The 19,493-nt window shown below is 45.9% G+C and overlaps 1 protein-coding gene across 1 annotated transcript; it reads left to right on the top strand.

The window, feature by feature from the left end:
• The first annotated feature begins 2,165 nt into the window (after positions 1-2,165).
• LOC111158281 (chromosome unknown C6orf203 homolog) lies at positions 2,166-17,692 on the top strand. The gene is made up of 4 exons (XM_022520213.1): positions 2,166-2,489; positions 9,835-10,313; positions 12,635-12,707; positions 17,170-17,692. Exons 2-4 carry the CDS (start codon positions 9,847-9,849, stop codon positions 17,347-17,349), a joined length of 720 nt encoding a protein of 239 aa, XP_022375921.1. The 5' UTR covers positions 2,166-2,489; positions 9,835-9,846; the 3' UTR covers positions 17,350-17,692.
• The last annotated feature ends 1,801 nt before the right edge of the window (positions 17,693-19,493 follow it).

The raw sequence follows: 19,493 nt of genomic DNA, 5'->3' as shown, positions 1-19,493 counted from the left end.
CATCCCTTTATGTAAGAGTAAGTATTTGAGGGGCGCCTGGGTGGCTCAGTGGGTTAAAGCCTCTGCCTTCAGCTCGGGTCATGATCCCGGGGTCTTGGGATCGAGCCCCGCATCAGGCTCTTTGCTTAGCAGGGAGACTGCTTCCTCCTCTCTCTCTCTCTCTGCCTGCCTCTCTGCCTACTTGTGATCTCTGTCTGCCAAATAAATAAATAAATAAATAAATAAATAAATAAAATCTTAAAAAAAAAAAAAAAGAGTAAGTATTTGAGCTAAATTAAAATTCTCATCTTGTGATCTGAAGTGGCGTAGCCCTGTTGGCTGAAATGGAAATTTGGTCCACTAGGTGGTCTGAATTTGTGAAAACTACAACCCCCCAAACATACAAAAGCAGGAGCTCCTGCCCAGGGGAGAAAAGAACGGGATGTTTCTTTCTTTCCTATTTTTTTTTAAGTAGGCTCCACACCCAACATGGGGCTTGAACTCATGACCCTGAGATGAAGAGTCACATGCCCCACCAACTGACCCAGCCAGGCACCCAAGAATGTTTCTGCAGGAAAAATTACAAATCACAAATGTATACTCCCAACCCCACATACTATTTGTTAATCTCCCAGCAGTTTTTAATATTAATTAGCATTTAAAGTTAAAAACTAACTCAATTCATATAATGAAATATTTCTTTTTTTAAAGGCCAGTGACCAAGCTGGTCTATGTAACCCATTATCACTGTATTCTTTTATCTCCTCCTGTAATCACACGTGATCATACAGTAATTTTGTTGGTTAAAAATAATACTGATAAACCCCTATTACTGGCAGATTTAACAATTTATCTGTAACCTTCTACAAATGACTTAAACTAGTAAATGCAACTGTATATCACCCAACATGTCAACAGTATAAAGTGAGTTGACAGTTGTATGAAGTTGTATCATTTCAACATTTGAAACAATTTGTAACTGCTTTCTTATTGTTCAAATGCAAACAAATAGCCACTGTGTGTAGCAAAGAGGAAGCAGCGGAAAATAAAAGTGCAGAAAACTTGGGAGCTGGTGAGGATGGGAAAGAGAAGGGAAGATGCTCTGAAAACAGGCTATTTTTTAAATTTAACAGAGCACATATCTGTTATTAATAAACATATTATTTATTAACACATTAATAACACATTATAACACATTAATGTGGGGGCATCTGGGTGGCTTAGTGGGTTAAAGCCTCTGCCTTCCATTCAGGTCATGATCTCAGGGATCTCTGCTCAGCAGGGAGCCTGCTTCCCCCTCTCTCTCTGCCTGCTTCTCTGCCTACTTGGGATCTCTGTCTGTCAAATAAATAAATAAAATCTTTTTTTTTTTTTAACATTTTATTTATTTATTTGACAGATAGAGATTCCCAAGTAGGCAGAGAGGCAGGCAGAGAGAGAGGAGGAAGCAGGCTCTCCACGGAGCAGAGAGCCCGACGCGGGGCTCAATCCCAGGACCCTGGGATCATGACCCGAGCCGAAGGCAGAGGCCCTAACCCACTGAGCCACCCAGGCGCCCCTAAGTAAAATCTTTTAAAAAATAAAAAATAAATTAAAAAAATAAAGATTAACGTGGATATGTGACAAACAGGTTGTCCCTTGAAGTACTTTCTTTGGTTTCTCGTTCATCTTCTTACGTTGCCAAAGGGCTATTTCCACAAGGTCCGTGGCTAAGCAGTCTTTGCAGACTTTTTATCTGGCCATCTAATCAGCTACTGCAGGACAGTTATAACCCAGTCACCTCCTGAATCACTTTATTCTAGAAAAGATGTTGTGAACTTACCTTATTTTATTAGTAAGTTCTGGCGGGTATGTACATTTTTCTGGAGACAACGTTATAACTCTCAAAGATGTTCAAAAGGGTCCGTGACCCCAGAAAATCCAAGGACACTGCATGAAGACAAATTCTCTTCAACCACGTGGAAACCCGTGGCACCGGCTTCCGGGCTCCACTGGACGCGGGCCTGGCCTCCGCGCAGTCCTCCGAAGCGCGATCTCCAGCAGGGGTCGCTGCGTTGCCGCCGCCGCGCCCGTGAGCCCCTCCCTGCCCGCTCTCGCCACGGCGGCGCCAACGGAAGGGGCGGGGCGGGGCAGGGCGGGGCCTGGAGGCCCGGGTGCGCCAGGCCGCGGGGAGGGATCGAGGGAGGGAGGAGCGGTCCCGGAGTGCTAGTAACTGCGCCCCTGTCGGGCGTGTTGTGACCCCGGCTGGAGCCCACTCTGTTGCTTCCCGGTGCGCACTCGTGAAGTAAGAGCGCGACCAGCGCCTCTGCCCTGCCTGCGCTCCTGCCAGGACTCCGCGTGAATCTCCCGCGTCTTGCCCCGGCCCGGCCAGCCTCGGGACGCCCTGTGGACCCGGGGGCTGCGGGGGCCGTGGGGATCCGGTGCACCGCGGCTACTGCAGGCTCCAAACGCAGACCCAGAGCTTGAGGACGCAGGTGTCCAGTTTCCTTTGACCTTGAAGACCCGGGAAGGTGCGCAGCCCGCGGGGGTGGGAAGTATGTCGGGACAGCCTCCCCAGTTTCCGCGGTCAACCTGAGAGGTCTCCAGAAGGGACGCTTTTCAGTGGCAGTAGGCTGCAAAGCAGTTAGACCGGGTTCTTAATCGAGCAGTGAACAGGCTCGCGAACGTGGAGCGATTCCCAGTGTCCCGCAGGTCAAGGGCAGCATTGCCTCTGTTCCAGACGTTGCTTTGCTTACAGGCTTCTGCTCGTTCACTATCTTATCTACCGTGAAGATCTGACCACAGACCTCCGGGCTTCCTGCCGTTTTCCTCTCCACTACTCAGTCCACACCATTGGCAAAGAACTCTTAAAATAACACTTCTGTCAGGTCACTTCCCCGCTTAAGATCTTTCTATGATTCACATGCTCTCTGGGTCAGGTCCAAACTTTGATAGGTACGGCCTTTGGAGAGCTAGCCTTTTGCTCTTCAATCCAGCTCCAGCATTGTGGGATCTTTTCTGGATTCATTTTCATGCTTCAGTTCTGTTGATCTACTTTCATTCCAGTGGTTAATTAAGCACTTAACCGTGTGCTACACTGTTGTAGGCAGTTGGGATTCAGCAGAGGAAAGCAAATACGGATGAAGATTTCTATGCTTGAGGAGTTTATATTCTATTAGGGGAAACAGTCCAAAAAAGAGAAACCGGGTAAATTGATCGGTGAGAAGTGCTATGGAGGGAAAAAATAGAACAGAGTAAGGGAAGAGTAAGAGGGCAAGATGCTTATTAAATAAAATTGGAATGAATGGACAGCATTGAGGTGATATTTGAGGAAAGAGTTGAAGAAAATGAGTTATGTATGCAGTTGTCTGGGGTAAGAGATTTCTGGGTGCAGCTGGGGCAAAGACCTTACCCAGAAATGTTCCTGTTGCATGTGAAGAGCATCAGAAACGCCAGTGAGGCTGGACCTGAGAGACCAGAGGTTGAGAGTGGCAAGAGATTGGAGAATGGGGGGGACCAGATCCCATAGAGCCTGTAACCTTTTTTCACTGCTTTTGTAGGAGTGATACAGTATAAATTACTTCTTGAAAGAATCATGGCTCTGTGGAAAATGGACCCTGTGGAAAATGGCCTTTATGGTATTGCTGTCATCATCTGCCATGATGGCTTAATCTGTGGAAGTGGTGAGAAGTGATGGATGCTGGACATGTTTTGAAGATACAGCCAACGTAATTTCCTGACATTGGATACGGGTGTGAGGGAGGGTCAGGAATGACTGGAAACTTCTGTTCTCAGCACCTACAGGGGTAGAGTTATCATTCACTGAGATGGGGAAGGCTACAGGTGGAACAGATTTAGGGTTGGGGACATGTTGGGAGTTTGTTTTTGGACCAATAAAGCTTGAGGTACCTGTTACACACCCAAGTGGGGAAGTCAGGCATTTGGATATTGTGTCTGGGGTCACCAAGACTGCCCCTAGGTTCACTGATTGACTGGGAAGATTCAACAGGACTTGGCTGTGGCTGGTGGCTTTGATTTATCACAGCAAAAAGATACAAAGCACAGTCAGCAAAGGGAGAAGACTCATAGGACCAAGAGTGCAGGAAACTAGGTGGTCTTCCAGGAGTCGTCTCCCAGACTCAAAAAGGGTACGCTTAAGTCCCCAGCAACAGATTGTGACAACACGTGTGAAATTTGTCTATCAGGGATGCTCTTTAGAGCCTCTGCCCAGGTGTTGATTGCCTTTAGTCACATGGGCACTGTCTGCCTGGCATGTACCAAAATTCAAGACTCCCAGAAGGAAAGCAGGTACTCAGCATAAGAAACTGTACAAACAGTTTAGACCCAGTGAGCGACTCCTGTCCGTTCTGAGAATGCTGAGAATCCAGAAATCCAGGTTTCTAGAGGCCCACCTTGCAAGCAGGCCTTTCTAAGGATAGACTCAAGCCTGCTGTATTAACTCTTTTATTTTATTTTATTTTTTATAAACATATTTTTATCCCCAGGGGTACAGGTCTGTGAATCGCCAGGTTTACACACTTCACAGCACTCATCATAGCACATAACCCTCCCCAATGTCCATAATCCCCCCCCCCCCCCACCCCCCTCCCCCCATTAACCCTCAGTTTGTTTTGTGAGATTAAGAGTCACTTATGGTTTGTCTCCCTCCCAATCCCATCTTGTTTCATTTACTCTTCTCCTACCCCCTTAACCCCCCATGTTGCATCTCCTCTCCCTCATATCAGGGAGATCATATGATAGTTGTCTTTCTCCGATTGACTTATTTCGCTACTGCTGTATTAACTCTTATGCACAGATACACATGTCTGGAACTTGGGAGAAATGCCTGGAATGGGGATTATAGCTTGGGGAGTAGTTGGCATATAGGAAGTGTTTAAAGCCATGGAAGTGTTTGGTGTCTTGAGAAGCATTTGTCAAAGCTGACAGAACTGAGCTAGATAACGTGAATGTAGAAGAGAAGCAGGCCAAAACCTGAGCCCTGGGGCCCACCAACATTAAGACGCCTGGGAGAAGGGAAGAAACAGCAGGTAAAGTGGGAGGAAAACTAGAAACAAGGTGTCCTGGAAGCCAAGTGAAGAGGAGGGGAGTGGTCCGTTGTCTCAGATGGCTGCGGCAAAGTCAGAGGAGATGAAGACTAACATGACCTTTTGGGCTTAGAAAATGAGAGGGATTAAGAAGAGTGTAGACAACTGTTTCTGGGGAGTTTTGTTGTAAAGAGGAACTAGAAAAATTGTAGCTGGGGGGTAGTGGGATTAAGAGAAAGTTGGTTGGTTATTCAGTGAGAGAAATAACAGCATGCTAATGAGAGTGGTCCGTTAGAAAGTAAAAAACAAAACAGTTGTAACTTGCTGTTTCAAACCCAGTGTTCTGTTTCAGGCCTCCTATGCCATGAGAACTCTTCTCTGGCATCTCCGCTCTGAGCTTTAGCCTCTGCAGGATCCAGCCTCCTCTGGACCTGGGTTCACTCAAGTTCTCTGACCGCCAGTTGACTTGACCACATTCCAGTTGAATAGCCGTTCCTTGAGGACAAGGACTGTATGCTTTATGTGCAGGCCTAGTCTAGTGGGTACCTGGCATATGCAGGCAAAAATTCGGTTAGCGTGTTTTCTCAATCTTATGTTCCTAATGTGCCAGTGTTTGCCAGAGCGAAGCAGATCACAAAGTGGGAGTAGATCATCAACACAAAGGTAATGCTTGGCTGGACATTTTGGTTATGTTGTTTTTCTATGTGAGTACGATTTTAAATAGTCACTTTGTGCTAGTAAAGGTTTCCTAGTATAGGTAAATATAATGTATTCGTGATATATTCAAAAAGCAGCATCATATCCAGGCATTCCTCATAAAAGATGACAGTGTGGTATAATGGCAGAACTTTGGGAGGGAAATGTGGGATTCCAGAGACTGACAGACAAGACTTCCCTCCCCCAGGATGTCTCCTCTTAGGATTTCTTCTAAGTTGGGGCAGTAATTCTTCCCACTCCTCTGCTCCTGAAACTATCCATTCTCTCTGGTATTGCACTTGGTGAAAGTTGGTTTTTTGTTAAAGAGAAATGAGACATCTATTTCGTGGAGTAGCAGAAAGAACAGTGGGCTTGGAGTCAGAAGACTGACTTTGACAGTTCAGCATGGTGGTAAAGAGCCATGACTTACCCACAGAGCCTGGGTTTGAATCCACTTAGTATTTTTTTTTAATATTTTATTTATTTGACAGATCACAAGTAGGCAGAGAGGCAGGCAGAGAGAGACGGGGTAGGGGATGGGGAGCAGGCTCCCCGCTGAGAAGAGAGCCCGATGCGGGGCTCGATCCCAGGACCCTGGGATCATGACCTGAGCCGAAGGCAGAGGCTTAACCCACTGAGCCATCCAGGCGCCCCAAATCCACTTAGTATTTGTGTGATCCTGTCACTGAGATGGGCTGTTAGGAAGGAATAAATGAATTAATAGGTAGAGCGGGGACTGACCCATAGTAAACAATGATCGTTAAGAATTGTCATTGGAATCCTGGCTGTACTGGTTACTAGCTATATGAACTAGCAGATTGTTAAATTGCTCCAAGTCTCATTTGTGCTCATCTGTAAAATGAGGGCCCTATGTAAAGTGATCCCAGAGAGGCTGCCATTTTCATCTCTGCCCACACATGCAGCCCTGGGAGTATTCATTGTGGGGAACGTGCAGCCAGGTTCTCAGCTCGTGGGCATGTATACAGCCTTTGGTATCACACCTGATAGCAGAATAGGCTTCGCTGAAGTCACTTAGGCCAGTGTTTTCAAACTTTTTTTTTACTATTATCTTTACTAAATACATTTTCCATTATGATCCAGTATGTGTGTATGTATACTTACATATGTGTATATGTATTATAATGAAAGTTTCATGAAGTAGTATTTACTCTGGGGCACCTGAGTGGCTCAGTTGGTTAAAGCCTCTGCCTTCAGCTCAGGTCATGTTCTCAGGGTCCTGGGATCGAGCCCCACATCGGGCTCTCTGCTCATCGGGGAGCCTGCTTCCGCCCCCCCGTCTGCCCCCACCTGCCTCTCTGCCTACTTCTGATCTCTGTCAAATAAATAAATAAAATCTTCAAAAAAAAAAAAAGACAGTATTTACTCTTACCGTATGTGATATACTGTAATCTACACATTTCAGTTTTAATTCTTTTAAAAAAATATTCTTTTTTAATTTAGTTGTTTGACAGAGAGCAAGAGAGAAAGCACGGGAGAGCACAAGCACAGGGAGAGGGAGAAGCAGGCTCTTCGCTGAGCAGGGAGCATGATGCCAGGTTTCAGGGAGCGATTGCAAGACCCCAAGATCATGACCTGAGCTGAAGGCACGTGCTTCACTGACTGAGCCCCCCCAGCATTCCAGTTTTGGTTCTTGAAAAGTAAAAATTTTATAATGGCTCATGACCCACAATTTGAGAAAGATAGGCAAATTATCATCATTAATGCCCATCTTTATCTTTTGTATTATAAGAGCATCTTACTAACCAGTCATTTTTGAGGTTGATAGTAGAGAGCTCTGGCCACTTAGGGTTAACCTTCTTGTGTGTTTCGAATGGGCAGAAAGGTATGAAAGGCTCTCCCCATGAGAGAATTACTTTTCTTAAAACTACACTGTGAAGAATATATGTTAAAATTTTAACAGCCGTTGTCATAGAGTGAATATGGATGGTTTGAGTTTTCTTTTATTCTTTTCAAATTATCTACCTGAAAATATGTTTCACATAATAATCATTAAAATCTTCTTTCTCTTAAATTATGATAATAAGAGTAGCAATTTCAACTTAAAAAAAAAAAATCTTTACTTGGCAAAAAGTCCACCATTAGGTAACTTTTTCTTTTCTTTTCTTTTTTTTTTTTTTTTAAGGTTTTAAGTAATGTCTGCACCCAGTGTGGGGCTCAAACCCATTACCAGAGGTCAAGAGTCACATATTCTACCAACTGAGCCAGCCAGGAACTACTTAATTTTTGATTGTAGTGATCCATGAAATACAAAGTCTAGAAACTACTGAAATACACTGTTCTCTTTCTTCATCCCTGTTTCTATAAAATTTAAGGGTTTTTTTCTATGCATAGTTATTATTTGTTCTCTATTAAGTTAGATAGAATATGTATAAGAATGATTTGTCTCAATATTTCTCTTTAAGGTGCTTCCAATAGTTTCCACTCAGTATTTTAGAGCACTTGTGGACTTTATAACATTTAAAAATTATTTTATCTAGTTCTGGGGGCGCCTGGGTGGCTCAGTGGGTTAAGCCTCTGCCTTCGGCCCACCCAGGTCATGATCTCAGGGTCCTGGGATGGAGCCCTGCATCAGGCTCTCTGCTTGGTGGGGAGCCTACTTCCCCCTTCCCTGCCCTCCGCCTGCCTCTCTGCATACTTGTGATCTCTCTCTCTCGCTGTCAAGTAAATAAATAAAATCTTAAAAATAAATAAATAAATTTAGTTCTGTTGAAAAATAACCCTTCAATTATGCATGCTTTATTTCTCAGTTAAGACTCAGATTGGGGTCCCAACAGCAATGAGATATAGGGTTGAGCTCGTTGTTCATGCCAATAAAAATAAGAGCCAAGATGTTAACAAATACAACTTGGAGGGCACCTGGGTAGCTCAGTGGGTTAAGCCTCTACCTTCGGTTCAGGTCATGATCTCAGGGTCCTGGGATCGAGCCCCACATCCAGCTCTCTGCTCAGTGGGGAGCCTGCTTCCCCCTGCCTCTCTGCCTGCCTCTCTGCCTACTTGTGATCTCTTTCTCTCTGTATCAAATAAATAAAATCTTTAAAATATATATATAACTTGGAAGTAGCTATGTGCTTTTGAGTGGGCGTATAGGTAATTGGCTGTTGTAGACTTTGTGATGAAAGGAGGAAGGAAAAATCTTTGAAACCATCATCAAGGAAATCTGTCTGAAGGTATAGCCTTGTCACCGTGGAAAGTCATTCACAGACTTAAGGTTTGAGGATATGGACCATATGGCAGCCCTTCTCATATTACTGAATTACGGCCTCTAAAGCCATATTGATGTACTTGGGAGAGGTTGCTACCATCATAAGGTGGTTTCTTTGAGGTAACTTAGGAATTGGCTGCTCTCTGGCATGTCAGCACCTTAGTGCCTCAGGGTCTCTTGGCGCCTTCCTTTTCTACTTGCCAATGCCTCAAACAGTAGGAGAAAGATGGAAAAGAAGGTAAAAGGTAACTGTCCAGTCTGCTCCTTGCTAGCTCTGATTTGCTGGGGTTGGGGGTTGAAATAAAGTCTAGAGATTTCACTCTGGGTTTTATAAAGTCATGACTTGGTGTCCTTCCTTGACAAAGTCAGTATTGTAAGGATGTGACATATGTCAGCAAATAGTCTTTCTCTGCATGAGATTTTTGATTTTAAGGTTTTATTTATTTGAGAGAAAAAGAGAGCAAGAATGAGGCAGGGAGGGTCAGAGGGAGAAGCAGACACCCTGCTGAGCAGGGACCCCCCCCCCCCAATGCACAACTCCCATCATGACCTGAGCTGAAGGCAGTCCCTTACCCAACTGAGCCACCCAAGTGCCTGAGATCATTTTCTTAAAACCCTTGAGAAGAAGTGTTAATATTTTTCAGTATTAATCAGTATCCAAGCCAATTTAGCAGATGGAGAAGAGGAGAACCGGTGTGTTCACACATCTCAGTATCTAGTTCCACCCTCCTGAGAAAAGCACAGCTAGACGACTCACCGTGGAAAAGCGCGTGGCCCTGGCTACGTACAGACCAATGTGGTCTTTTGTAGGGGAGAATAAGTAAAGTACTCATACGGAGTGTGCATGGTTATGTTGTAAGAATGCCAGGACACTGCACTTGTGACATACAACTGAATTACTGTCTGTTGCAGGTTATACGCGCCATGGCTGTGACGGGTGTCAGATTCCCTGCCAGCGTTCTGAGAAAGCCAGATGCCTGGATTGGACTGTGGGGCGCGCTGCAAGGGACACCTTCGTCGAAACTCTGTGCTTCCTGGAATCGATACTTGTATTTTTCTAGTACCCAGTTAAACACATCAAATTGTAAAACGTTCTTCCATAACATTTTCTCGCTGAGACTCCCAGGCCTTGTAGTATCTCCAGAATATATTTTCCCCCTTTCCATAAGACTTAAGAGTAATATAAGCTCTAAGAAGTCCACCAAGAAGACTCTGCAGAAGGCCGAGGATGATGAGGACTCTGAGGAAGAGAGTGACCGTGAGATGAGTGAGCAAGAAGAGGGGCTCGAAGAAGACCCCAGTGTGGTCAAAGACTACAAAGACCTGGAGAAAGTGGTGCAGTCTTTTCGGTACGATGTCATCCTAAAGACAGGCCTAGATGTCGGGAGAAAGTAAGTCTGACGTGCGTTTTATTACAAAATGCTTTGTCGTCTTGTCATTTTAACGTAGTAGTTCCCATCACTCAGCCCGTCTGTGGTGAGGGGAGCCACAGATACGGGAGGACCTTCCAGTCACCTGTTGCAGTTGTTTCCTGCTACAGACGAGAACCCTGACTCCAGCAGCAAGGCAGGGCTCCGCTGCACATCTCCCGTGCCGTATTTCCCTAATTCTAAGACACAGTCGACTCTTAAGATGAGCTGTCGATTTCATACCAGCGTTTTGAGGAAAGTCATGACCACGTTAGAGTATATAGCAAGAAGAAACCACGCCTGGGTTTCACAAATGCCACAGGGTAAGAAGGTACCTTTTAGAAACAACAGAAGCCGTGTCATGCAGTCAAGAACGCAGGCTGTGTAACTAGACCCTTCGTGCTCTGTGTGAGCCTGGGCAAGTTCCTTGAATTCCCTAAGCTTCGGTTTTCTCATCTGTAGGATGTAAAGTAGCACCTACTTTAGAAGTTGGTGCTTCTCTGCCTAAAGCATCTTAGTGGTTGGAACTAGAGGGTCTCATACTAAGTGAAATAAGAGAAAGACAAATGCCGTATGATTTCCCTTGTAGGTGGAATTTAAGAAACAGAACAGATGAACGTAAGGGAAGGGAAGGAAAGATACGACAAAAACGAGACAAACCATGAGAGACTCTTAACTCTAGGAAACAGACTGAGGGGTGCTGCGGTGGGGAGGGGGTAACTGGGTGATGGGAATTAAGGAAGGCACGTGATGGGATGAACACTGGGTATTAATGCAACTGACGAACCCCTGAACTCTACTCTGAAAGTAAGAATGTGCTGTGTGTTCATTAAATTGAATTTAAATTTAAAAAAATAACAGAGCAGGGGCGCCTGGGTGGCTCAGTGGGTTAAGCCGCTGCCTTCGGCTCAGGTCATGATCTCAGGGTCCTGGGATCGAGCCCCGCATCGGGCTCTCTGCTCAGCAGGGAGCCTGCTTCCTCCTCTCTCTCTACCTGCCTCTCTGCCTGCTTGTGATCTCTCTCTGTCAAATAAATAAAAATAAAATCTTTAAAAAAAAAAAAAAAAATAACAGAGCAGTACCTGACACATAGTAGGTACTCACTGTATGTTAGCTGTTACGAAGAAAATTCTGTGTGTTCATATGTAGTGCACAGAGATGTTAAGTGGAACTTTCAGAATTTCTTTAGTATTGTTCTCTCTGCTAGAATAATTACATAAGAATAGTGACCCTCATTGTTCATTCATTTGTTTAGCAATCATTGTGTGCATACTGCATGCAAGATAAGAACCATGGTATGGATAATATGTTCAGATTTCCATATGCAGTTTATACCTTTATGACCTAATTTCATGGTGTAGTCTAATTTTTTAATCCATGACACTTAAGGACTCGTAAAGATGACTGAGCCCATAGGCCTCCTCGTGGGGATTTTGAATATGCTCTAAAATCTGCATTTTTTTTTTTTAAAGATTTTATTTATTTATTTATTTGACAGAGAGAGATCACAAGTAGACGGAGAGGCAGGCAGAGAGAGAGAGAGAGGGAAGCAGGTTCCCTGCTGAGCAGAGAACCCGATGCGGGACTCGATCCCAGGACCCTGAGATCATGACCTGAGCCGAAGGCAGCGGCTTAACCCACTGAGCCACCCAGGCGCCCCTAAAATCTGCATTTTAGAGGGGGGGGCTCTCTCTCCCCCAGAGAAGTAGCCGCTGCTGTTACAAGCAGAACCCCAGATGTTAACCACCTGGAGTCCGAGCGGCAAGAGAAGAGCTCACTGATTTCTGTCCGCACTCTCTCCTGGTCCCGTTGCCCTAGTGACTGAATGGAGAGGTCGGCGGCTGCGGGATTGGAGTTTCCCCACCTCAGTGCAGACTCGCAGAAGATTTGTTAATGGCCTCACCATACGTGTGGTGCCTGTTCTTTTCCTCAGAGCCTGGAGCGCTTTGGTGGTCATGAACCCTGGGAGCTCCCGCTTTGCAGGCGGCTGCTGCAGGAGTCGGCGAGGGGGGGGCACCCCGAGCCCTCCCAGAGCTTACCTGCCCAGTGATGTCCGCGCATCTCTGCCGCAGTTTGGCGTCCATTCAGAAGGGCCCCTGGGTCTCGCTGTTTGAGATAAATATGGGGGCAGTTGACTCCCCCCTTTCCCAGCAGCCAGAATGGAGGCTTTGTGGAGAGGCTGGTCACTGGTCAGAATGAGCCTTAATGGCAGCTGTTTTTTTTTTTCAGACCTATGTAATTGTTTTGGATGTATTTCTATTTCAAAGCATTTGACTTTTTTTTTTCTTTTTCTTTTTTTTTAGCAAAGTGGAAGATGCATTCTACAAAGGTGAGCTCAGGCTGAATGGGGAGAAATTGTGGAAGAAAAGCAGAACGGTGAGCTATTCTGACAGCAGATATTTTTGTCTCTTTCTCTGCCAGTACTCAGTGCCACCCCGACTTCCCCTCAGGGGGCATCAGTGACCCCTTGTGTGTGTCTGTGTTGCACGCTCCGTGTTGTGACTCCCCAGAGGCCTGGTCAAGCTCGTGAGAATCACCAGCCAACTTGGTGACACAGACCACTTACTCTTCTGCAGCCTTAAGAGTAAACTTTCCTTTTCCTTAAAATTTTAAGACGGACCACTATCACAATTCGCAAAAATCCGTTAACTGAGTCATTAGTCCCATGAAAAGCTAATAATGAGACTGAGAAGAGTTGATTGTGTAGCGATCCCGGTGGTGGACTGCTGTTAGCTGAGTGGGTGTGTGATTCTGGTCAGTTTGGCGGTACCCGCGACACTTGCCACATGCCCGCTCTGCGCGCAGAGCAGCCATTAGAAAAGACACTTCCTGTTTTCTAACAGGTCCATAGCAATACTGTCGTTAAGTGAAAGAAATCAGGTATAAGAAAATGTATTTCCAGCATCCAGTGTTGTTATAAATCATACACATAAATTGTGTATTGTAGAAATAAGTTGCATGTATACATACATCTGGAATTAGTAATACTAGTATTTATCTTTGGGCCATTATGGGTTATATTTTCTTCTTTCTATTTTCTGAATTTTTTTTTTTAAAGATTTTATTTATTTATTTGACAGAGAGAGATCACAAGTAGGCAGAGAGGCAGGCAGGAAGAGAGGGGGAAGCAGGCTCCCCGCTAAGCAGAGAGCCCGATGCGGGGCTCGATCCCAGGACCCTGAGATCATGACCTGAGCCGAAGGCAGAGGCTTAACCCACTGAGCCACCCAGGCGCCCCTATTTTCTGAATTTTTTATAAGTATAGATCACTTTCATAATTGGAAAAATAGTAATGATAGTAAAAGTTAACGAAGCACAATAAAAAGATGTATGACAGAGACTGTTTAAAAAAAGTTTGGAAGGGGAATGCCCAGTGGCTCAGGTGTTTAAGCATCTGCCTTTGGCTTAGGTCATGATCCCAGCGTCCTGGGATCAGGGGGCTGCAGGATCAGCAGGAAGCCGGCTTTTCCCTCTCCCTCCTCTACTCCCCCTTCCTCATGCACACACACACTCTCTGTGTCTCTCCATCTCAAATGAATACATAAAAATCTTTTTAAAAAAAAGCTTGGAAGACACAGACATACGAGGCATCAGCAGACATAATCTCACTCTTAGTGTCTAGAGAACAAATGTTCCCCGGACGTCAGACGCGCTTTTGTAGGTGGCTTCCAAGCTTGTCTGGTGTTTCACAACTCCCCTGGGGATGGAGGGCTTCAGCTACATCCTTTTGCTCTGGGGCAGGGGAGGGTGTGAGCTGTTGGCCTTGGATCCCGATCAGCACTGAGGCTTTCTTCGGAGACCTTGCTCTCTGGGATCCTATAGGCTCTCGTGGCTTAACAGACAGGAGGAGGGGGCACTCCCCAGTGCTCATCTCAGCCGCCCAGCCCCAAGGTCCCTGATCTGTGGCGGCACCAACCCGGCGGGTTCAGCACGTCGGTCCTGGCTCTGTGAGCTGCGGGAAATCAGGCGCTACAGACGTGCCCTGGAGAGCAGGCCCTTCTTCTCCCGCAGTCGCTTTTGCCCGCTTGCAGCCCTGCCCTGCCCCCCCCTCAGCCGCAGTGTTTCTAAGACTGGACCTGCGCTGTGTGCGCCCCGCCTCTGTGCCGGGGCCTCATTTACACACGCCACAAGTCCATCTCCCCCCTCTGCTTTGAGACATTGTTAACTACAGTCTAATTGCTGCTGCTGCATTCTGCCTTGGGTGTTCTCTTGTCTCGGCTGCCTTCCAGATTTCTCCTGAGGGTCAGCAGAGGAAGGGGCCAGTGTTAACACTCGACTGCCTTGTTACTAGGAGGCCTGTAGCCATAGTAACTGCAGCTAAGCGGAGATTTGAAATGTAGATATTTGGAACAGCCCTTAATCCCAACCAGTGTCGCTTTGTGTCTGCTGTGCTGTCTCTCCTGCATGAAGGAGGACAGGCCCTTGCAGGGAATAAAGGACACCTCCCCTCCGAGGCCTGCCGCACGGGGCTGTGCCTGACCACGGGCCCTGAAGGGTCAGGCGGGTTTGTGGTGCTGCAGCTCCGAGCAGGCCGCCTGTCTGTGCCGTGGCGAGCCAGGGCCTGCTGACTTACACAAAAGGACCGAAGCTTCCTGAACTCCCCGCTCCCCAGGATTGCCTGGCTACAGGGGAAGCCTTCCTTCCCTGCTCGCTGCCTTAGAAGTAAGCTCCCAGAGGCCTCTGCCGCTCAGCCGCACGCAGGACACACAGCAGATTGTGAAGGGACACAAAGGAGGGCTGCAGTTGGCTCTGTGTATATTTTGTATCACATGCGTATGTTACTTATTAAAAAGTGAATTTTAATAAAGCCATGCTGAAAAATGTAAAAGCATTTGAAATGCTCTCAAACCTTGTATTTCTGGACACTGATTTTTTTTTTTTTTAAGATTTTATGATTTTAGAGAGAGTGTGAGAGAAAGAGAACATGAGTGGGGTGAGGGGCAGAGGGAGAAGCAGACTCCCTGCCAGCAGGGAGCCTGATGTGGGATTTGATCCTGAGACTCCAGGATCATACCTGAGCCAAAGGCAGACGCTTAACTGACTGAGCCACCCAGACGCCCCGGACATTGATTTTAAATGCCCACACAGGGGACGCCTGGGTGGCTCAGTTGGTTAAGCAGCTGCCTTCGGCTCAGGTCATGATCCCAGCGTCCTGGGATCGAGTCCCACATCGGGCTCCTTGCTCATCGGGGAGCCTGCTTCTCCCTCTGCCTCTGCCTGCCATTCTGTCTGCCTGTGCTTGCTCTCTCTCCCTCTCTCTCTCTCTGACAAATAAATAAATAAAATCTTAAAAAAAAAATAATAAATGTCCACACAGTTGGGGCGGGCAAATGTTTTTTTTTTTTTTTTTTTCCCTAATTGAACTCATGAGAACTATAGGAGGACAGACCCCCTAGATGATGCTTGGGTCAGCCCATCCTTCAGACCCAGGGGAGAAGCAGTCTCCGTGCTTCCTTGCGGTTTGAGCCTTTTTGCTTCTCAGCCCAGAGGGGAGAAGGTTAATGGTTTATAACCAGCTGCTGCGTGAGTTTTGCATGTCACAGCTGTAGGCTGACGAGCGTGGCATGGTGGCAGAAGTGCGTATTCCCACGTTGTGGACTGAATATTGGGCCCTTGAATGGATGGGAGCACAAATATGAGTTAGCCCAGGTAAGGTGCAGGTGTTTTTGACAGCATGAATTTAGGACTGCCTCAGAGAACATTAATCAGAAAATAAGGTAAAAGTGGCACCATATTTCTTAAACAGAAACCTTCCAGGAGACTTTTAAATGGCCACGTGTGCACACTTCAAGTCCATGGCACACACATGGGGTTGCTGCCCACCTCCTGGGAAGCAGTGGTGAGTGGTCTGAGGTGGCCCCAGTCAGTCCTGACTTGTGTCCTAGCGGAAAGAGCATATGACACCTGGGTCTGTTTAGCTCCTTCCCAAGTCACTGGGCAGATCCTGAAATCCTGACCTGCCAGGACCAGGTGCCTACCATGGGCTGTCCCTGGCGACACTGCTGTGACTACCCTGGGACATGACCGGGACTGCTCAGCCTAAGGGTCCCACCTGGGCAAGAACGGGTTTGATGTTAGCGCTTTGAACCCATTGAGTCAGCATCCAACTTGATCCTTCTGTCTTTGTGAACTGAGTCCTGTCTTCTTGATGATGTGGCATCACCGGGGCTAATCAGTGCTAGAGAAGAAGTTCACCATTCTCTAAGAGATAACAGCTGAATGTTCTTCCATAGCAGCTAATTTTCAACAGACTGCCCCATCCCCAGTTACATAGCTCATCTGGGTCGAAATCAATGAAAAGTTACACTGGAAATTATTTTCTCAGTGCTGGCAGTAATTACTATGCACATACTCTCTCTGATTGTGCCCCACTTTCTTTGCCTCTTGTCACCATTACTGAAACAAATCCCTCCGTGTGTTTCCTTCAGTCATCCAGTAGAGGTGAGTGAGTGGGCCCCACCACACCAGAGCTGCCGTGAGCAGGCAGCTGTCTAGGTCTGATGGAAGGACACAGATAGCGTTGGGCACGAGTGTTGGAGGCATCCTCTGAGCAAGGCCCTTTCACCTGGAGGCACCAGGGATAAGGGATGGTTTCAGCAGATACTACCTTTCTCACATGGCTCTCTGGGTAGTGATGGTTCCCGGATAAAAACTCAAAGCAAGGACATTTTCGGGGCACCTGGCTGGCTCAAGTCAGTGGAGCATGCAACTCTTGATCTCAGCCCCATGTTGGGTATAAAGATGACTAAAAAAATAAACTTAAAAAAAAAAAAGGACATTTGCATTAGCCTGCGTTTCCCAAAATGCGATGAAGGCTGAGTTTTCTTTCCATTTTCAGGTGAAAGTGGGAGATACATTGGATCTTCTGATTGGAGAGGATAAAGAAGCAGAAACAGAGACAGTAATGAGGGTTCTCCTGAAAAAAGTGCTGGAGGAGAAAACAGAAAGTGAAAAGTACAGAGTGGTGTTACGCCGGTGGAAAAAGTTAAAGTTGCCTAAAAAGAGTATGTCTAAATAAATGGATTGCTTTATATTAATAAAACTGCTTTCTAGTGATGGAGGGAAGGGCCAGCTTCAAAAGAGGACATTTTTATTAAAATAAAGTCACCTCACCTTTAGTGGAATCTGCGGAGCTCTTTTATGGGAATGGGGATCCATAGCTTGGAGACACTGCCCATGGCCTGGAATCCTCTCCAGAGCTTGATTTGTGCTCGCTTTGACCTCATTTTGGCCTCATGAGCATGAATGAGATGTGTCCTGAGTGAACTAACCCCAGATAGAGTTTTAATGCCAAGCCTGCTGTTCCGCACAGTAACTACCTCTGGAATCTGTGTAAAATAAACTGGCCTTGTTGTTTGTGCCTTTGTTTCAGTTTTATCCCTGCTGACCAGCTTCCCTGGGTTCAGACTTCTTAATGGCAAAACCAGTTGAAGTCAAGGTCACCCTTCATATCCGTTGGGAGACCCCTTTCTCCACCAGCCCTTCTGGATTACCGATTTGTGAGCTTTCGTTCCCTTCAGTTTGTCTTCAGAAGGATAGATATGTGAAGTTGTTCCAACTCACTGCAAATGGGCTAGTTAGGGCCCATTTAACAGTAATCATTTAGGGCAGGGGGCCCCAGAGGCCTTTTTTATGGAATTCAAGAATGGTTTTTACATTTTTAAAACATTGTTAAAAGGAAGGAAGGAATATATGAACAGAGCCCTTAGGTAGCCCACAAAGCTTAAAATATTTACTATCTGACCTTTTACAGAAAAAAAATAGGATGACCTGTGTCCCAGCTTAGGATAATAAGCTGAGAGTTTAATTTTCAGGTGAAAGTAAATTTTAGTAGTAGGTTTTAAGGGAAGCACAGATATTATCAACAAAGAGAACAAAGAGAGACCGATTATTCTAATTCTCAAGAAAGTGCTATAAAAAGGAGAAAGCCTAAAAAAATAATAGTATTAGAAGGGACACACACATAATATATGTCATCTAAGAAAAGGACATCTGCAGAAATAAATTGGTTTGTAGACTCCCAGGAACAGTTTCCTAGCACTAGAAGAGTCCGCTCAAGTAGAGACCCATTAGATGGTGTCATGGAAAAAAGACTGGCTGTGCCTGGGTCCTTTTATTGCCCTCCAGGAATTCTTGAGAATTCAGGTTAACTGACAATGAAGGGAAACTTCTGTGGCCCAAAGCAGGGGGATGTCTGGGCCCATGAGTATGAAGGCCTTAACACCTTGAATTTCAGAAGGCTCCAAAAAATTGATCGTTATTTGAAAGCTTAAGTAAGCTCTTGGGAAGAAAGACTACATAATGTGCAGAGCAACAGAGGGAATGTTTCCGTTTTACCACTTGTTAATTGGGCTTTACTGAGTTACCAGTAAAATCTTTAATTTTAACAGGACTTAGTTATGAATTATAATTTAGGAGACTAATGTCTTGTCTTTTTCTCATTTCCTCTACCTTCATCCCTGTTTCGCTCTCCCTCTCTCTTCCTCCTTCCCACTCTCCTCTTGACTTCTCTTTAGAAAGTTGTAGAAAGACTAAGAAGTCTTGTGTGGTGAGTGGCAGCATGACCTAGGGATGTGTCAGGGGTCCTGGTTTTTAGGCTCAGTCTTGCCATTAGTAAGTCGGGTTACCTTGGTTACAGTTTGACCTCCGTCTCTGGGCTTCAGCTTCCTCATTGGTGAAATGGGGACCGGGGTACTAATTGCTTTACCTTGTCATGTGTTCAAAGGAAGGAGAAAATCAAAATGTGTTGTATGAGGTAAGAAGAGGAACTATTGCTAGCTAGGAAGCAGGAAAAGCCACTTGAAAGGCTTTTTGAAGCTTTTGGTAATTAGGACCTCACCTAGCTGCTCGCAGTGTTCGGGGCCGCACGCCAGACCTCTCTGTTTTAAAAAAATCAAACTAAAAAAAATCTCATGGAGCATGTTGGTTTGGCAGGGGCACATGGCAAACACTGAGCTCTTAACAGTTGTCTGCAGTGCAAGGGACTTGGAACACGGTTATGAAATAGCAGAAACAAAAGCAATTCATAAGGATTCACAGAACTCTCAAAACTCACCCATTACTTGACCCAAATGACGGCTGCTTTCTAGTGCCACCGTGGCGACGCCACCTCCGGGAAAATTAAAATTGGAAAAGATTAAAGATGTATATGTTTCTAGTGCA

The sequence above is a fragment of the Enhydra lutris genome, unplaced genomic scaffold, assembly GCF_002288905.1.
Source record: "Enhydra lutris kenyoni isolate GAN:26980312 unplaced genomic scaffold, ASM228890v2 scaffoldscaffold58, whole genome shotgun sequence".
Classification (NCBI taxonomy): Eukaryota; Metazoa; Chordata; class Mammalia; order Carnivora; family Mustelidae; genus Enhydra; species Enhydra lutris.
This window is presented reverse-complemented; position numbering and strand designations above follow the sequence as displayed.